General features: G+C 34.1%; 1 protein-coding gene across 1 annotated transcript in view; it reads left to right on the top strand.

Annotated features, from left to right (window-relative positions):
* The window catches only part of LOC124711598 (homeobox protein slou-like), a 141,732-nt gene extending 124,720 nt beyond the window's left edge, over positions 1–17,012 (top strand). The window contains exon 10 of the mRNA XM_047241754.1: positions 16,751–17,012. Coding sequence (XP_047097710.1) covers positions 16,751–16,822 — 72 coding nt within the window. The 3' untranslated portion in view covers positions 16,823–17,012. The remainder of the gene's footprint in view (positions 1–16,750) is intronic.
* Positions 17,013–17,224: the final 212 nt, after the last annotated feature.

Here is a 17,224-nt window from a genome sequence, read left to right as displayed (position 1 = left end):
TGATGCAATGCCTCAGTGACCTCTCTTAAGTGAGGCTGTACTCCACATTCCCAGTATGTTTTCTGTCTCTGTGTTTCACCTGTATAAGAACTGTGACCACAGATATATTACTCAGCAAAATTAACTCTGATTCCAGCATAAAAGGCTCTGACTTGTCCCAGTTGAAATTAAAGCATATTGTCACCTGGAAAGTGGTAGCAGGAAATGTCTTTGCAGACAGACATGACAAATTACAGTGAACATCGTTAAGTTTGTTGATAATAAGAAGTAGAAAGGAACGAGGCAATGCCCTTTCAAGGTTTTAAAATTTCGCAAGATAGTAGTGAGAGAGACATGTAAATAGGAGGGAAATTGTTTATATACCCCAAAGAAAAAAGAAGCAAAATACTTACAGTAAGTATTCCATTGGTAATGGTGTGCTTGCAGGCAGCAGTTTCTGTGATATTGTGAGCAACATTATCAAATGCTAAATTTTCTTTAAGATCATAACTTTTGTTAGACAGCAGTGAAACTCAGTTGTGTCAGAACAACTGACAAGAAATATCCTTTCTATAGGATTTGGTTTTTATGGCTGCCAACATTAACAAGTGAAGCGTTTGTGTCTAAAGGACAAGATATATTGTGAATGGATATGCTGGATCAAAATATTTGGGAAAAAAAGAAGCGTAATTAAGGAGGATTGGTTTATTCAGATGGTATGTGTATTCTCAAATTATGTGCAGTGAATAAATGCTGGCAAAGTGACACCATGTGAGACATACTGGTAAACAAAAGTTCCAGGCAGTGTTTATTGCTGCTAGACTTTTTAAGGTTCTGCTGCACACTACTGTAATAATAGAGGGGCATGTGCTGTTGATAACTTCATCCCCTTTTAGGGACATAAACAAGACACTGACACTGTTCTGGCCATGACCACAGTTGATTTTGGTAGATTTATTCTATGTTTGTGATTAAATTATTTTGCTCGTGAGTTTCTGTGCCAGTTAGCACACTCGCTCTCATAAAAGTGACTAGCTTCATTCTTTTTTTTCTCCCGCATTCTTTTTCCTTATCATCATCATCATCATCATCATCATCATCATCATAACCACCATCCTTCATCCCTTATTTGGCACTGATACACATTTTATTATATTCATAGTGTGAATTTCATCATAAAATAATTGTTTGATTTCTCCTATTGAGCTCCACTCTTGCAAAATGGTTGTTCATCTTATTTTCATCCAGTGCTCATGTTGGTAGTTCCAAATTTCGTGTTCAGCTGACCATATTTATTTTACTACAGTTGTTTTCTTCGTATACTGCAAATCAGATAGAATATATGCAAAATTTGATTTAGAATATATTTATGTTATTTTAGGAAAATTACTTTTTATTATGTAATGTTTGATTGAATTAGCTTAGGAAATTAAATATCAGTAAACACAGACTGCTGATAACAAATGGAAGTAAATATAGTGATAAGTTTCTTTTAATAGATATTCTCTGATTTCCTAGATTTGCCTGCTAACTGAAATTGGTGAAAATATAAATAATGTTGTTCAGTTTTTGTTATGACTTGGAATTTTTTCCAGTTTTTCTTAACATTTAGATCAAATGGTATTTTTGGCCATTTAACACACAGCATAAAATATCCAAATAGTTCAAGTAATCAAGTAACAGCAGAAGTACTTGTAATAGATGTATTTAATGTGTTAGATTTACAAATTTCTAAAGAATAAAATTAATTGAGTTGAAGCATAATTTCTGAAAATTTCTGTGCTTTATTTTCAGTATGCATCAATGCTAGCTTGCAGAGATGACAGTCAACAGAAAATTACATTATGGATTATATTGATTACCTAAGTATTAATTGTGTAAACTTGCATTTTGTGTTTCAGCTGGCAAGGTATTGCCTAAGATGTAGAGCTGCACATTTTTACTTATGTGGAGTTTATATTTATATTTTTTGCCTAAAGTTCTGGATAAAATATATGTGGATGTTGGAGAAAATATCTGAGGAAATCTTGCAGGAAATTAAAAATAGCATCCGATACATTTAAGGCACCCTTAAAGAAACTGTTATTGAACATTATCAATGGATGTACAAAATCACATAACATGCACCTATTTGGAGTAGAGTTAGAAATGTGGGAGATTTTGGAAAAAATTTCAGTTTATGTGGAAAGAACACATGTCAGTGTACTTATTAAAAGTAACATCATATTCTTCCAGTACTATGGAAATTTCTATAAAAAGTTATTTTCAGATATAGAATTTTAAAACATATTGAAAAGTGGTGCAAAATAACATCAAGATAATGGCATATAAGTGAAGTAGTTGTAAATTTCATATTTTCATCGTCCCATTTATGAACCACAGAGAAGATGTATACAGACTTCCAGAAAATAATATAAATTGTGTAATTGCTGGCTTAATTCCACTTAAATAAATCGTGATGAACCTGACAAAACAAACATATCATACGTTTAAGATGTCACTGCTCTATCACAGAATATTTGTCGGAGACATACCTAATGTTGTCATCTTGGATGAGTTTTCTTGCACAAGCAACTGCCAAGTATAGAAGAAAGAAACATGTTGAAAAGTGGTGCAAAATAACATCAAGATAATGGCATATAAGTGAAGTAGTTGTAAATTTCATATTTTCGTCGTCTCATTTATGAACCACAGAGAAGATGTATGCAGACTTCCAGAAAATAATATAAATTGTGTAATTGCTGGCTTAGTTCCACTTAAATAAATCGTGGTGAACCTGACAATACAAACGTATCATACTTTTAAGATGTCACTGCTCTATCACAGAATATTTGTCGGAGACATACCTAATGTTGTCATCTTGGATGAGTTTTCTTGCACAAGCAACTGCCAAGTATAGAAGAAAGAAATATTGTGTTTGACAACTTTATGGAAACAAGGAGACAGGCATACAAATTAAGAACTTATTTTTGTCAACAAAATGTAAAAAAAGGACTCGAATACTGTGCACATTCAGGGGAGAAAAGTGCAGTTTTATAGTCACCAATAATCCATCTAACTCTATCATCTGAAAGAGAAAATAAGTGCTTCACTAAGAGAACAGTCACATTGAAAGAATGCTACAGAAAACGTTTTTAATCATTTTCATTCATCATGTTGCAAGAAGACACCAGTGCTGCGTTTTCTACCCTTTTTTGTCTTTCTCTGAATAACAGCGCATTTTGTGAAGTATATGGTATATTTATATTATAAAAAATAATCAAGTTTGTTGTGAAGAATGATAGTGTGGTATTAAAATACAGCCCGGTAAAGGATCAGTGGCATTCTGATACATCAGGATTTATCCATGACGGTGTTAAACAGAAGAGTGACTTCCTAGATCTGGTGATCAATAAATTTATGACATGTAAGTGTAAATGCATTGTATTGCCATTTGCATGAAGAAAAGATGCTGAGTGAATTGGAATTAAGAAGGTAAAAAGAAAGTGGGATAGTATGACTTACGTTATAACAGAACATTGAGAAAACTACATATGGAAATAGTTACAACTAGTGTTTAAATGCAGTGGCAAGTGTGTTAAAAGGTGTCAGGGAATAGAAGATTGCGAATCTCATTGTAGATGCCAGCTGCATTGTACCCAAGGAACTGAGTGTAATATCAGTGGGAGAGGTGTGTATACAATGGATTCTGAAAAATCGTAAGTGTTAATATGTTATCTAAGATAAAATGTGCATAATTTTATACTCTGTATGGAACACTTTTGTTTCTTCTGGAGAACAGATATAACATCAAATGAAGTTACTTGTGTCAAGATAGCACAGGGCCAAGATGAACAAACATGTGTCTGTTTTCATTTCAGATTAAGGAACATTTATAGTCAGAGTACGAGTATTCATATTGTGTATGACAGTTTCAAGTGATGAGGATAAAAATTAGTTTCACAATAATTATTGTTGTTAAATGGGCTCTGGAGAGCTCAGTATTTTCAACAAAAGTGACAGAGTAAAAGTGTGTTGTTTCTTGAAAAATATGTACACTCGTATGCCATTCTCAGCGTAGAGATTAGATCAGAGTATTTTTTGTCTGTATACACTGAAAATGACTTAGAGGTTTCAGGTATATCTCATAACAGGACAAATTAAAAACTTTTAAACTTCAGTGAATGTGCAAGTATAATGAAAGTATGCAGAAGTGAATGAAGATAATAGAAGACTCTGACAAGAACATTGAAGAATGAACAAGAAACTATTGCTTAATTCAACAGTGGACTAGTTACAGGAGACATCATGACTAATTGTGAACCAGAAAAGGATAGTGGAGTCACCGCACACCAGTCAATAACTTCCGCTGGACAGTGTCTCAGGAGTATAATCTGGAAGGTACTGGAGCTTGAATTGCTTAATGCTACTGCAAGTCTGACAAGATTTTATTGAAGAAACTAGTGAAGTGTGTTGGCATAAAAAGATGTGAAAAACAAGAGGGCTTTCATGCAGTGAGTAAGAATAGCTTTCCTGAAGTGTCTACTAGAAAAAAAGGCGCCAAATATACTTCGCTCTATTCAGAATTTTTCAATTTTTAATGCTGAGAGTTAATGTGAAACTTACATCGGAAATCAAAGTGTAACACAAGTGATTCAAATGTTATTGTAAGTAGAATACACTTACTATATAAACGTTGAAATTCAAGATGAAAGTGGAACAAACCTGTCTTTACATCAAACCCTGACTCTGCATTCTGAAAGTGATTAACAGGCCTCACTACCATCTGAAAAGCTCAAATCTTGTGTTCAGTTTAAGCATAAACTATTTATTCTTGTTAAGGTATTCGTCCAAGTGAAGAAAGAGATGTATGTGTTCATAAAACAAAAATATTGGAAGTATTATTCTAAATAATACAGAGTGGTGATCGTTGATTTGAAAAGAAAGTAGTGAAAATTAACAATTATATCTTACAACCAGTGATGGGTTTCTGTATTTAGGGCAATGAAGTAAATAACTGAAAAGAAAATATTGTAAATTAAATGTAACGTCATAGAACTAGTGATGAGTTTCTCTACGTAGGACACTGAAGGAAGTAACTGGATGAGCAGAAAAAAAGAAATAAACAGAAGAGTAAAAGTGGCCATGAACACTTTCATGTTTCCTGTGTGTCTGAAATGGAAAGTTTGCAATCAGTGTTGCTGTTGATGATCAGATAGGGACTTCTAATGTTAAAACCATTCAGAAAGTAAGAGTTGCCAGTGGGCAATTGAAAGATGCATATTGCGAAGTATTGCAGGAAAACAAGCCGTTGGATTCGGGAACAAACTGCAGTGGAAGACATAATTATAACACTAATAAAATCAAACAGGCATGAGTGGAACATTTTGTTAAGCAAATTGATGATAGACGAACTACCAAGATTATTCCGTAGATTTCAAGAAATAAGAAAGGATAGGGGCTATAGCCAAACAGAAGATGACCTTACGACATTGTAAAACAAGCAGGAGCGAGTTGGATGCATACGGCTGTGAACTGTAAAGCAGGGAGAAGTATGGATGAGGCCTCTGCTCACTTGTGGGTGTCAAACAGTTGAGAGTGAGTGAGTGTTTTTGTGATGAGGAGGCATGTTAGTTGGAGCTACTGCAAGAAAGGTTGAGTCTCGGAGATTCTATACTGTCCTGTACATGAAAGTGACAGTCTTACTCTGTAGTTAATGTCTTACTATGTTGTGGACAATCAAAATTAGAAAACCTGAAATAAGTTACATGAGACTTAAATGACAAAATATGAATACACTTTATTGTGTATAAAATAAAGAAGGGGCACCAATTCACAGTATTAGCATGTTTGCTAGATGGAGTGATGCACAGATAAATCACTTGTTCATAAGAAAGAGAGAGATATTTCGAATAAAAAGAAGGAAGTTGTTACTTCTTGTTGCATCATTGCGTCACTGCAAGTCAAGTGGTGTGTGTGTGTGTGTGTGTGTGTGTGTGTGTAGGGAATAACTGTTGATGTCAGAACATTCTGGTTGGTTATAAACTGAACCTTCGGAACATCAAAAACGATGTGAAATACTTGTTATTAATGTGAGACAGAAAATTGTTTACAAAACACTTGTCTGCTTTTGATTTGAAGATAAAGAAATGGAAAATATGACAGGTTTTAAAATAAATAAATAGTGAAGCTCAGCAAGACAGTAAAGATTATCAAATGTAGAAAAGTATTTGCAAGTAACTGAAAGTAAAAAAGAGTGAAAATAGCTGTTTTACCAGAGAAAGATAATTGTAAAATCTGTTGTGTTGTGAAAACTCTTCATTAGTTTCAAAAAGTTTTTAGTCTTTTGTCATGTCTAACACAACGTAAGTAAGTAAGAAAATCTTTGTAGTCACAAAATTTGCGTAGATGATTTTTGGTAATGGTGATGATTTTTGGTAATGGTGGGATTGCTGATGATCAGTAGAGTGTGAAAGAAAAGAAAAAAAGATAGTTCAAGTTCTGAATTTTGAAGTTCTTTATGCAAAATTTAACAATGGAAACTCCAGGTTTGAATATCAACAATATAAGGAAAAGATAGATTGCTACTCACTGTAAAGATGACACATTGTATTGCAGACAAGCACAACGAAAAGACACTTACACATTAGCGTTTGACCATTTGTCAGAAAAGCAAAAACACACACATTCATTCACACAAACAAGCAAATCTCACGCACACGTGACTGTCATCTCTGGCAGCTCGAACACACGATTACTTCTGGTCGATCTGCTAGAGATGGCGATCATGTTTGTGGGTTATGTTTGCTTATGTGAGTGAATGTATGTGTGTGTGTTTTCTTTTCTGATGAAGACTTTGCTGAAAGTTAATGTGTAAGTGTCTTATTGTTGTACTTGTCTGCAACTTGACGTGTCATCTTTACGATGAGAAGGAATCTGTTTTCCTTATATTATTTATACAGAGTGAAATTTAATTTGGCTGATGGGTATGGGAAAACAGGGCAATATAGTAGAAAAGTTACTCAAAGACAGCCTATACAGTTATGAGATAGACTGACTGGCCAGTTTGTACCTTCAGTAGGCAAAATTTTTTGTTTAAAAGTCAAAGAATCAGATAAATATTCACAGATGTATAACAAGAAGAAATCAAACAATAAATAAAATTCATAGGCTGGTTAGAGAAAAGAGCTGAAAGAGGAAGTATAAGAAGAAAAGAAAAAGGGAGAGGAAATAGACAACTCACAGTTTTTAAGTTTTTAGGGATACTTTAGGCAGCACACGGAGTGAATACCACAATCTTAATCAAATTACAGATATTGGAGAAGGAGAGTTAACACCTGCAAGGTCTAGAAAAGCTGAGGGTAGACTAAAATTCACATACCATTGAAAAACAAACAACAACTTAGATGTTTTATATGAGAAGGAATGAAATATTTAAACTGAACAATGAGATAGAGAGCATATTGGTAGGGTGTGTGAACTGTATATGACATTTCTCATCAGGTGAAGGACAGAAACATCATCTATGTTGCTCTTTTGTGTAAGTGAGCATATAGGTAAGAAAAAATTGCAAGGAAAGAGACTACCATAAAATATTTTACGTGTATGTTGAATATAGTTTCTTCAAATAAAATTGATTCAGATGTTGCAGGTGCACATATAGCATTTTTTTTATTGCATAGATTGAAGTACTTTTCTAGATAGCATCTGCTGCATAGTGTTTCCACAGAAAGGAGCAGCTTAATTACAGCTGATGGTTTCCGTGATGCAGTGTTGTGTTTTAATAGTCTTCAGCTGTTATCAGTATTAATTTATTTGCCTTGTTTAAATTCCAAGCGAGTTCCATTGTAGTGCAACTTGAAATTGGAGGCCATCTTGTTGTTCTTATTTGGCTATATTTAAAAAAGACAGAAGTGAAATCAGTTTTTTTACAGGATGCATAATGTTTGCTGGTAAATTAGCACTCACAGGTCAGAGACTAAATTAGGTTTTATGTCAACTTCTTTCTGGCAGAAGAGCACCTTTTTAACAAATTCCATTTGATTTTGCAGTAATTGATACTGATGCTTTTCTTATTCTTTGTAAGGACTCAGATTCCAGTTCTGGAGCATAACCATCTCGGCTACAGACAAGAGGGAGGAACGGAGTAAGAACAAACCACCTTGATACACATTTAAATTGGTGTGACTTGGAGCTTTAATATGAGTGAACAGAAGTGAGTCTTTTTTGCAAAGTGGTCAATGAACAACAAACATGGAATGCATCTGTCTTTTCATCAATGTGTGCAGAATTATAGTTGCTTGTGTTTCATGTATAGACAGTGCTTCAGGAAGCTAAAGTTGGTGCTATCTGCTCTTCATAAGTGACAAGAACTGCATTGGTGTGTGTGTGTGTGTGTGTGTGCGCGCGCGCGAAACTCTCACTACAATGAAGATCCTTTATTTTACTGCCTTGCATCTTGGTAACAAAGAAGCAGAATGTTTTGCTTTTACATGTCATGCTTCCCGAGAAAATACTTCCGTCTTGCTATAGAGACATCTACCATCTGAACGTAATAGTCGAAGGGTCTTGTCTTTCACATTTTTCTTTTTGTGTATGACTACAAACCACTAAATATCAAACAGAAATGATAAAAATGTAGATAGAAAATTATATTGCAATGGTGATTCTTCAAATATTTGCTATCTGTTAAAAGTTCATAATGTTGGGAGGACAATACATACTTTACATAGAAAAGATAAATTCATTTTTAGAAAATTTATAGTATTAAATGAATGAATGATGTTGATGGTACTTTAATTTTGGAGTGCTGGCATGCCTCTCCCTACTGACAGATATCAAACTTAATGTTGGGACAAAGAGTAAATACTTTAAAAATATGGTGAGTTCAAAAAGTATTTAATGTGACATCCTTTGTCGTCATTGTTCCATATTGTTTACCAGAAATTGTAGTTGTCAGATTATTGTAAATGAAGATCTTTAAGTGTATAAACATTTAATTTATTCATAGGTTTCAAATTTTTTACTGAAACATACTGACTGTTTCGTTACAACAAAGAAGCAATAGGGAATGGAAGGAAAGATAGACACAAACAGTTCAACAGAGGAGAAAACAGTAATATGGTGAAGTGATCACCTAGAAGTTATCGCATTAATATGCGTGGAATAGTATATAACATAAGAGGAAAAGAAATGCTGTGTAGCTAATCAAGTTATTCAGCGATGAAACTTTCTTGTCAAAAGAAAGCAAGATGATTTTTAAGGGTGGATTTGTGAGATATAAAGGATTTGGTATATGTTAAAGAAGTAAATACAAAACATATTTTTAGCATAAATCAATGGTTCTGTTTGCTGATTTACCACCTATGATATTCTGTTTTGTTTGTTTTGAGCAATTCCACCTTAAAACAGCGTGGTATCTTGAAGTTTTGTTGTTCAGAGCCCTCTGTGCTGGGTTTCTCAGTTAACTAGTGAATGAAGTGAATGGTAAGTGCTTCTATTAACATTTACTAAAAAAATTCTGAATATTTATGTATCATTATGAGGTAGAATTGCTGATCATCACTTATCTTCAGACGCTATCCTAGCTTTCCGATCTAATAGTTTCTTCATCTGGAAGGATGGTCAGTCCCTTGCATGCTGGGGTCCGAGTGGCCTGCAGCTCCTTGATAGCCTTTCTCAACCTATTCCTCTCTCCTCCCAATGAAGGAACTGTTATTTCTGAAAGCTAGGACAGAGTATGTGCTTTTATATGTGTCATAATTTTAGTTTTCTCCTTTGAATTTTTCTTTTGATATGAAGAATTAGTCATTTCCAGCTGTCCTGTTTTACTGATTTCGCATTGTTTGTCTCTTATCTCAAATTATTATTAAATATTTTATTCTCCTGTTAAACAATTATCCTATCCTCAAAAAAGTATGGTAAATTCTATTAGGTAATTATTGTGAGTTTTGATGTAATAAACATACATTGCGGGGTCAGATGTCATGGGATGCAACATTAATGCAACTACAAACTAAACTTACACTAACCAGGTTTGCCTTCATGTGGAATGAATATGAAGTAGGGAAAATTTAACACACGTTTGTCTTTTGATAGATAATGCTATATGGGAAAATTAATTGAGATCTGAGCTACCTAATTTCTTCTTCTTCTTCTTCTTCTTCTTCTTCTGCTTTTACAGCCACATTGGACTAATTCAGTTATTAATTTTCTGGTCTCTTCTTCAATAAGCTTCTTTCCAAATCACCCAGTACCTTTTCATTCATTCTAATCTTTTTTGTCATTCCTGATTTGTTAATACCATTTTTGTTGTCTGTCGTGTGATTTCTGGTTTGAATCTTATTTTTCTGAGCTTCAGTTGCTTTAAATTTTTTGTTTTGTTTTGCAAATTGCCCGGGGTTAATTCTAGCTCATTAATATCCTCCCCAATATTCTTTATGCATCCTGCTTGTTGCTTGATGTTCCAAAATTTCTGTATAATTTTTCTTGGTAATCTGTTTTCTGGTGACAAAGAAAAAGAGATACTTTTCTTCCACATAGTATTTGCAATGGGTTCCAGTTCGCTGTACACTACTTCATTTGGCACTAACCACCATTATCCGTTGTTTTGATATTTCTTATTTATGCATGTTCTCTCTACTGTTAGGATTCTATCGATTCTCTTTTTTTGAATGACTTTGAAGAGAATTTCACTTTTGTGTGTTATCTCTGGATGAGCCACTGTCTTGTAATGTTTTAATTTAGTTTTTATTATATGAAGACCATGTAAATTTTTTATCATTGTATTAGTTCTTTCTTGCCATACAGGTTTCTTGTCCGAGTTATATGTTTTAATTTCTCCTAGATACTTAAATTGTTTCACTACTTTTACTTTCCTGTTGTTTACTGTTATGTGGTTGATTACTAGTGGATCTGTGCCATTATCTCAGTCTCTTCTAATGATATCTGCAGTTATATTTTTTTGTGCTATATTTTGTAGGCTTGTTATTTGATTTCTGGTTTCTTTCTTTCTAATTAACAAGTAACACTAAATCATTTGTGAATCCCTAGCCATTTAGGTTTATTACATCTTTCTTGGTTCCAGTTCTTATGTTTTTAGGATTTTCCACGTACTATTTCCTCACCATGAACTCTAGAGCACAGTTGAAAAGTAATGCCCTGTTTTAATTGTAAATATCTCTGATATTTCTCTTCTGAACTTTTGTACCTCCATCATTGAAGATTGTGGATCATCAGACTTTTTGAAGTTACAACTGTAAGGACTTGTTTTTGTCTTGTTTTGTAGTAATCCATTACTAAGTTCAAAGTAATTATCTGTTCTGTGCAGCTTTTGAAGTGTCTAAATCCTCCGTGGTATTCTCATAGTTCCAGTTCAAGTTGGGCTTTACAATGATTGTATAGAATTCTTGACATAACTTAATATGTGATATCCAATAGGGAAATTCCTCAGTAGTTGTATGGATTTGATTTGCCTCCATTTTTGTGTAATGGATAGATTATAGCTGTTGTCCAATGTTATGGTAGTTCTTCATTGTTCCAGATTTTCGCTCTGCATTGATGCAACGACATCTTCACTGGTTTTCCTGCACATTTCCAAAGTTCTGCACAAGTGTGATCTTCTCAACTTGTTTTATAGTCTTCAAGCTCTTTTAAAGTTTCGTAGACTTCATGGATTGCTGGTGTTTTAATAGAGGTACCTGTGTTTATTTGCAGAAGTTCTGGGGTCTTTGTAATTTGTCAAATGTGTCTGCTGAAATTTGTGTATTTTTTTTTCTATTGCTAGGGGCCACCTTGCTATTTTTATCGTTTAACATTAATGTTGGAGGGTCATGTCTTCGTAATTGTTTGCTGAATAATTTGTAGTAATTTTTCGCATTTGTTTTCTCGCTATTTGCTACTGCCATTAGAAGTATCTATATCTCTTTGGTATTGGTGTTCAAATCTTCTTCTTTTTTTGCGTTATGTTTTTATCTTTCTTTGTTTTGTGGGTTCCAAGTGTGATTCTTCTGTTTTATGATTGTGATATATTGAGCAGGCTTGGTGTCTATCAACCACTGTTTCACTACACGCATTATTCCACCATTGGATTTTTTCATGGATTTATTAGTGCTACTTGTTCAGCTATTTGTTTCAATTGAGGAACTATATTCTCTAGATCTTCTGTAATTTTTATATTCCTTGTTTGTTCTTCCTATTCCTTCTTATTAATCAGTTTATGAACGTTGTGGTTTCTCTTTTTTGGTGGATTTTTGTATTTGACAATGAGATGATTTTAGTTCTGTTTTTCTCATGTAATGATGTGATGCAATGTCTCTCCCTCTCCGAACTTTCATATTGTAGGTTTCCCTCTGGCAATTTTTGCCCATACAGACATGACCCAGTTGCCATTCTTTTTTTCAACCTGAATGTTTCCAAGTTTTGAGCTTATTTAGTCTTTTCTTCAAATATGTTGAATTTCAGATCATATCATGCTTTCTGATGAATGCCGCCAGTCTCATGCCATTTTTCTTTGTTCTTCTTTCTACTGGCCATTTCCTTTTTGTGTGTCTAATATCTGCTTGTGGTGGGGCAAGTGTACAGTGGGGTGAGTAGAGGAACTGGGGGTGGGTGGCTAGCAGCATGGAGGGATGTACCCTGTTTGGTGGCTAGGAATGCAGGAGGTAGGGATGGCAGATATATCTGCATCATTGGCTCCTACATTGTGCGTGCTAAAATGTTTCTTGCGGTGAAGTATCTTTTGAATAAATTGATGCCCCTTCCAAACCTTTAAATTGGGCACATAGTGTCTCTTTATATTTTGTTGTTCTTTTCCTGTTTGCTAATATAAAATGGACTGCTTTTTAATCAGCTTTAGATATTTTAATTCTTTAAACACTTGTAATGTAATTCCTTGCGGTTCTGTGGTATTATTTAGTATAGTGTCCTGATTGTTGCAACCTAATGTAGATGATTAAAATGTAAGTTAAGGGATAGTAGAAAACAACGTTTTGTTTCTCTTAATCCTGTTAGTGGAGCATTATTCCTAGTTCTCCATTCATATTTCAAGTGACAATGAGAAACGTAAAAGGCTCTTGTATTTTGTACCAATGAGCTGCAGGTTTGAAGTATTTGCTAAGTACAGCTGTTTGAGCAAACAGATGAAGACCTATTTCATTTCAGTAAGCTGTGGAATATGATCATAATTGTTAAGAAGAGGTAGTTTATGTGTTTTTACCCAGAAAGGCCATTGTGCACCTGATTTCAACAGTTTTGAATGCTTGGTATTGGGCTTCTTATAGATAGCATTCATTGTTCAAATATTTTTCACTGGTGTTCATTTGAATTACTAGACTATTAGGGAACAAATTGATATAAAAGAAGTGTAACAGAATGAAAGTGTTTCGAAGGAAAGACATATCTGTGAAAAGAAAAAAAAATGTTTGTTTGTAAATAAATTGTTTAACTCCAGCAGTTTTGTGAATAAGTCTGTCTGTGTAGCAGAAAACATTTGGAAGAGCCCTGATTTATGTGAAATATTTTGAAGACATTGTAAGAGGGTGTGCCAAGAAGAAACAAGCAACATGTGATGCCGAAACATTAAATGCCGAATGAGTAAAACAGTTTTGACAATAAGAAGAAGAAAATCATAAAAATAAGAACACTTACTACTTGCGATTGCAACCTGTGATAGACGTAATGAGTAAAACAGTCAAACTTCAAGAATTATTATAGATGTTGAGGAAAATTATTTTGTTCAGTGCATTGTGACCAGTTGGCATGTGCTAGAATAAATATTTTATTCATACATCATGAGATACGATTAAGCTTACAGAATAACCTGAAAAATCAGTGCAGGAGCAAACTATGAGCAATGTGTTGCATGAGGAAAATGTTGTTAATATTTGATGTGAAAAGAAGTGAAGTAAATAGTAAACTAAAAACATGTTTTTGCTATAACAGGTACATTGCACTTATTTCTCAAGTAAGGTGCTACGTTTTAGTAGTGACTACACGTACTTTTGTCAGTATAATTTGCTAGTTTATTAAACTGTCAAGGCTGTAACTAATTAGCACAAAAGATGGAAAATATTGGCAAACAAATTTTTTGACAGTAAATACAACTTTCATAACCAAGTAGAACAGATGATGATGACAACGTCATTGCTTTCAGGTTATAGATTGTTGTACAGCTCAGAATCAACCATTTCTTCCCAAATTTGTCAGCTTGTATTTAAACAGTATGGGAACTTGTCAGTGATATTAAATTGTGCGAGGTTGTGAGGATGTTAACTTGAATTACAACTCAGACAAGCAAATGGTAGACAAAATTACTTTGACAACCCAGATTGCAACATATACACCATAGTGCATCACTATGCATGATGCTGCTAGAGATAATATGCTGTTGCCTTCCTCGAGCCTTTGGACTGACCTACTCAGTCAGCTATAGTCTGACGTAGAGTTGAATGTCGACTCAAAACCATGGCAAAACTTAACAAAGTTTTGTACAACTTCCGAACTGTTTTTAATCTGTTTTCTTTTTTCCTCCTCCTCTTGCTCCACTTAATATCAGAACTAAACTGCATTACTATGCTTCCAACAGAACACTTGTCTTCTATATCAAGTCATTGGCTGTGTTAGTTATGGATTATAAAGGGATAACCGATGTAGAAGTTTCGTAGGTAGTTGTATGTGAGATTGTGAGGATGCCATAAATATGGCAAAGATATTTAATTTTGTTGCCTTTCACATCTAATATTTAGTAGTAATTATTTTTACAGTTACTCCTTAGATGTACCAGCTACTCATTTACTGGAAATATCTGTCTGTCTCTAAACTTCTTTTGTAGATTTTTTTTAGCAAAACTTATAGGACTCATCTTTTAATTGCATCATATTTAAAACTAGTGTGTCTCATCTTGTAGCTGAGTGGTCAGCACAAACTGCCATACAGAGGTCCAAGGTTCACTTCCAAGTACTGCTAGGGATTTTTCCTCAGTGGAAAAATGGAAACAGATCCACACTCAGTCTTTTGATGGCCAATGAAGAGCTACTTGAATGAGAAGTAGTGGCTCTGAGGCCTCCAAAGCTGACGGCATCTGGAAGTGCTGTTTGCTGGCCCCCCACACTTCTGTACTGCCTCCGAGCGACACCATCAGCTGAGAGTGATACGACAGTCGATAGCTTCTGAATGACCCACAAGGCAGGAGCTTTGCTTTGCAAGTGTCTTACTGTGCTGCGAACTATAGCTGACCGACTTAATACCTTTTTCCACTGAATGTTTTACTTTGACAGTTTCATTACTTGGATGTACTATCTGCAGTATTAATGTAGATAGTAAGGTTTATAAGGCAAATGATATGGCTTCATACATTTATACTGTATATAAGGCACTTTTCATACTGAAATGTCAAACTAAAATAGTGCTCACTGATATTTACTTGTGGCAGTTGTAGGTGGAAAGATAACTTCCTCATAATTTCACTGCAAGATTCTATTAATGTCTCATTTTCTGTGTGATTGTAAATGTTACATCACTGAAACTATACATGTTTGTAAGAAGAAAAAGGAAATATTGCAAAATTATATTTAATGCGTAGCGAGCAGCAATTTTGTGTGATACATGGGATATAACAAGCACATTTAAATTACAAATGATGCTCAGAAATTGACGTTACAATCTGTTGCTGTTGTGAGTAAATTCACTCAAGGAAACTGAAGAGTTGATGAAATTAAAATATTAATCATGAATTAGTGATCCAAGGTCAGTCGAATGTCAGTTCATTCATAAATGGGAACTGTTATGTAATTCGTTAGAGGGACATAGCTTATAGTTTATTTTATAATTTTAGACACAAGTAACTGTAAACATAATATGTACTAATCTGTGCAGATCGAATCATCCAGCAGTTCAAATCAAAATGTGGAATTTGCCTCATACATGTGATATCCAGCAGTAAGGTCAATGGTGTTGATAACCATGGGTGTTTTTACCCAACAAGCATCCAGTACAAATGATTTGCAGAGACTCTACAACTAATCCTCTATAAGCAGCTGAAGAATAGTATCATTTGTGAAGACACCAATGGCAGAGTTACACTTATTTCAACAAAAACTTTACTTTAGCAAAAAGCGCAGTGGCCAGAAATTGATACCAGCTACGAATTAAGAAAGATTATATATGCAGCATATTGTGTTGGTAGCATGTTTACATCCAAAACAAGCAATACAGTTTAAGCACCACTATGAAATGTAATGTGTATTGAAAATGCAATACCACAGTTAATGAGGTCAGTGACTGAATGAAATTTCATGTTGTACATTCTCACTATATGTTTAGGATGCATCAAATGTGTGCAAACTCCATGAAAATATGATAGGAAAAACTCAAAATATTTCTTGAAGAAGTGCTATCTTCATAAACCTTTGAGTGATTTGTGAACTCATAATAATAATAAAAGATAATTGTGAGAGTTTCTGTGGGGGGAGGAGAATAGTACAGGGCAAATATGCAATCACTTTATGATACAGTGGTAAATTTGTGTTAAAAATATCATGTATTTTATAATATCAATACTTTCCTAAGCCTAAGACAAAAAGATAAAAACTATTCTTAGTTCTTATATATGCCCAGCTGTGTTGTTTTGTGCAATTCATTACATGACAGTGAATGATTCATGAGCTTCCTACTGTCCATGTCACATTTGTAAATTATGCACATGTTGGGACAATAGAAGAAAGTAAGATTGTATTCTGTTTATTATAATTGCATGTGTCATAGCAAATATGTCTCGAATGCATTTCTATTTCAGCTCTCGGGAAGCCTGTTGCAACAGATCGACTCTCAGATTGGAGATATTGATGCGTCCACATTTAAATTGTAAACTATTGGTGTGTAACCGAAATTCTCTTTCTGTAACGCACTATTTTAACAGACAGTAATGCAATACGTACTGATTATGCATTGCTTCAGAACTCTGAAGCCAACTAAAGATGACAAACAGTTGAAAAATATACAGTGGCTCATACAGATTTGCAATTGAAAGTGAGTGGCATATTTTGTACTGACATGGAAATAATCACAGTGAAAAATCTCAGATAAAATTAAGTTATTTTCACTTTATTCCACTATCAAGTCTGTTGGTATGAAATTTATCTTGTTTATAGATTAGTCTAAGTTTGTCATACTTTGTGTAAAGCTTAGACCAATACTATTCACAATGAAAGGAAATTTTTGAACACAAGTATGTTGATTTTGCATTCAAGGGTCAATGCAAAACTGAGGT

Source organism: Schistocerca piceifrons, chromosome 8 (assembly GCF_021461385.2).
Source record: "Schistocerca piceifrons isolate TAMUIC-IGC-003096 chromosome 8, iqSchPice1.1, whole genome shotgun sequence".
NCBI classification, from domain to species: Eukaryota; Metazoa; Arthropoda; class Insecta; order Orthoptera; family Acrididae; genus Schistocerca; species Schistocerca piceifrons.
This window is presented reverse-complemented; position numbering and strand designations above follow the sequence as displayed.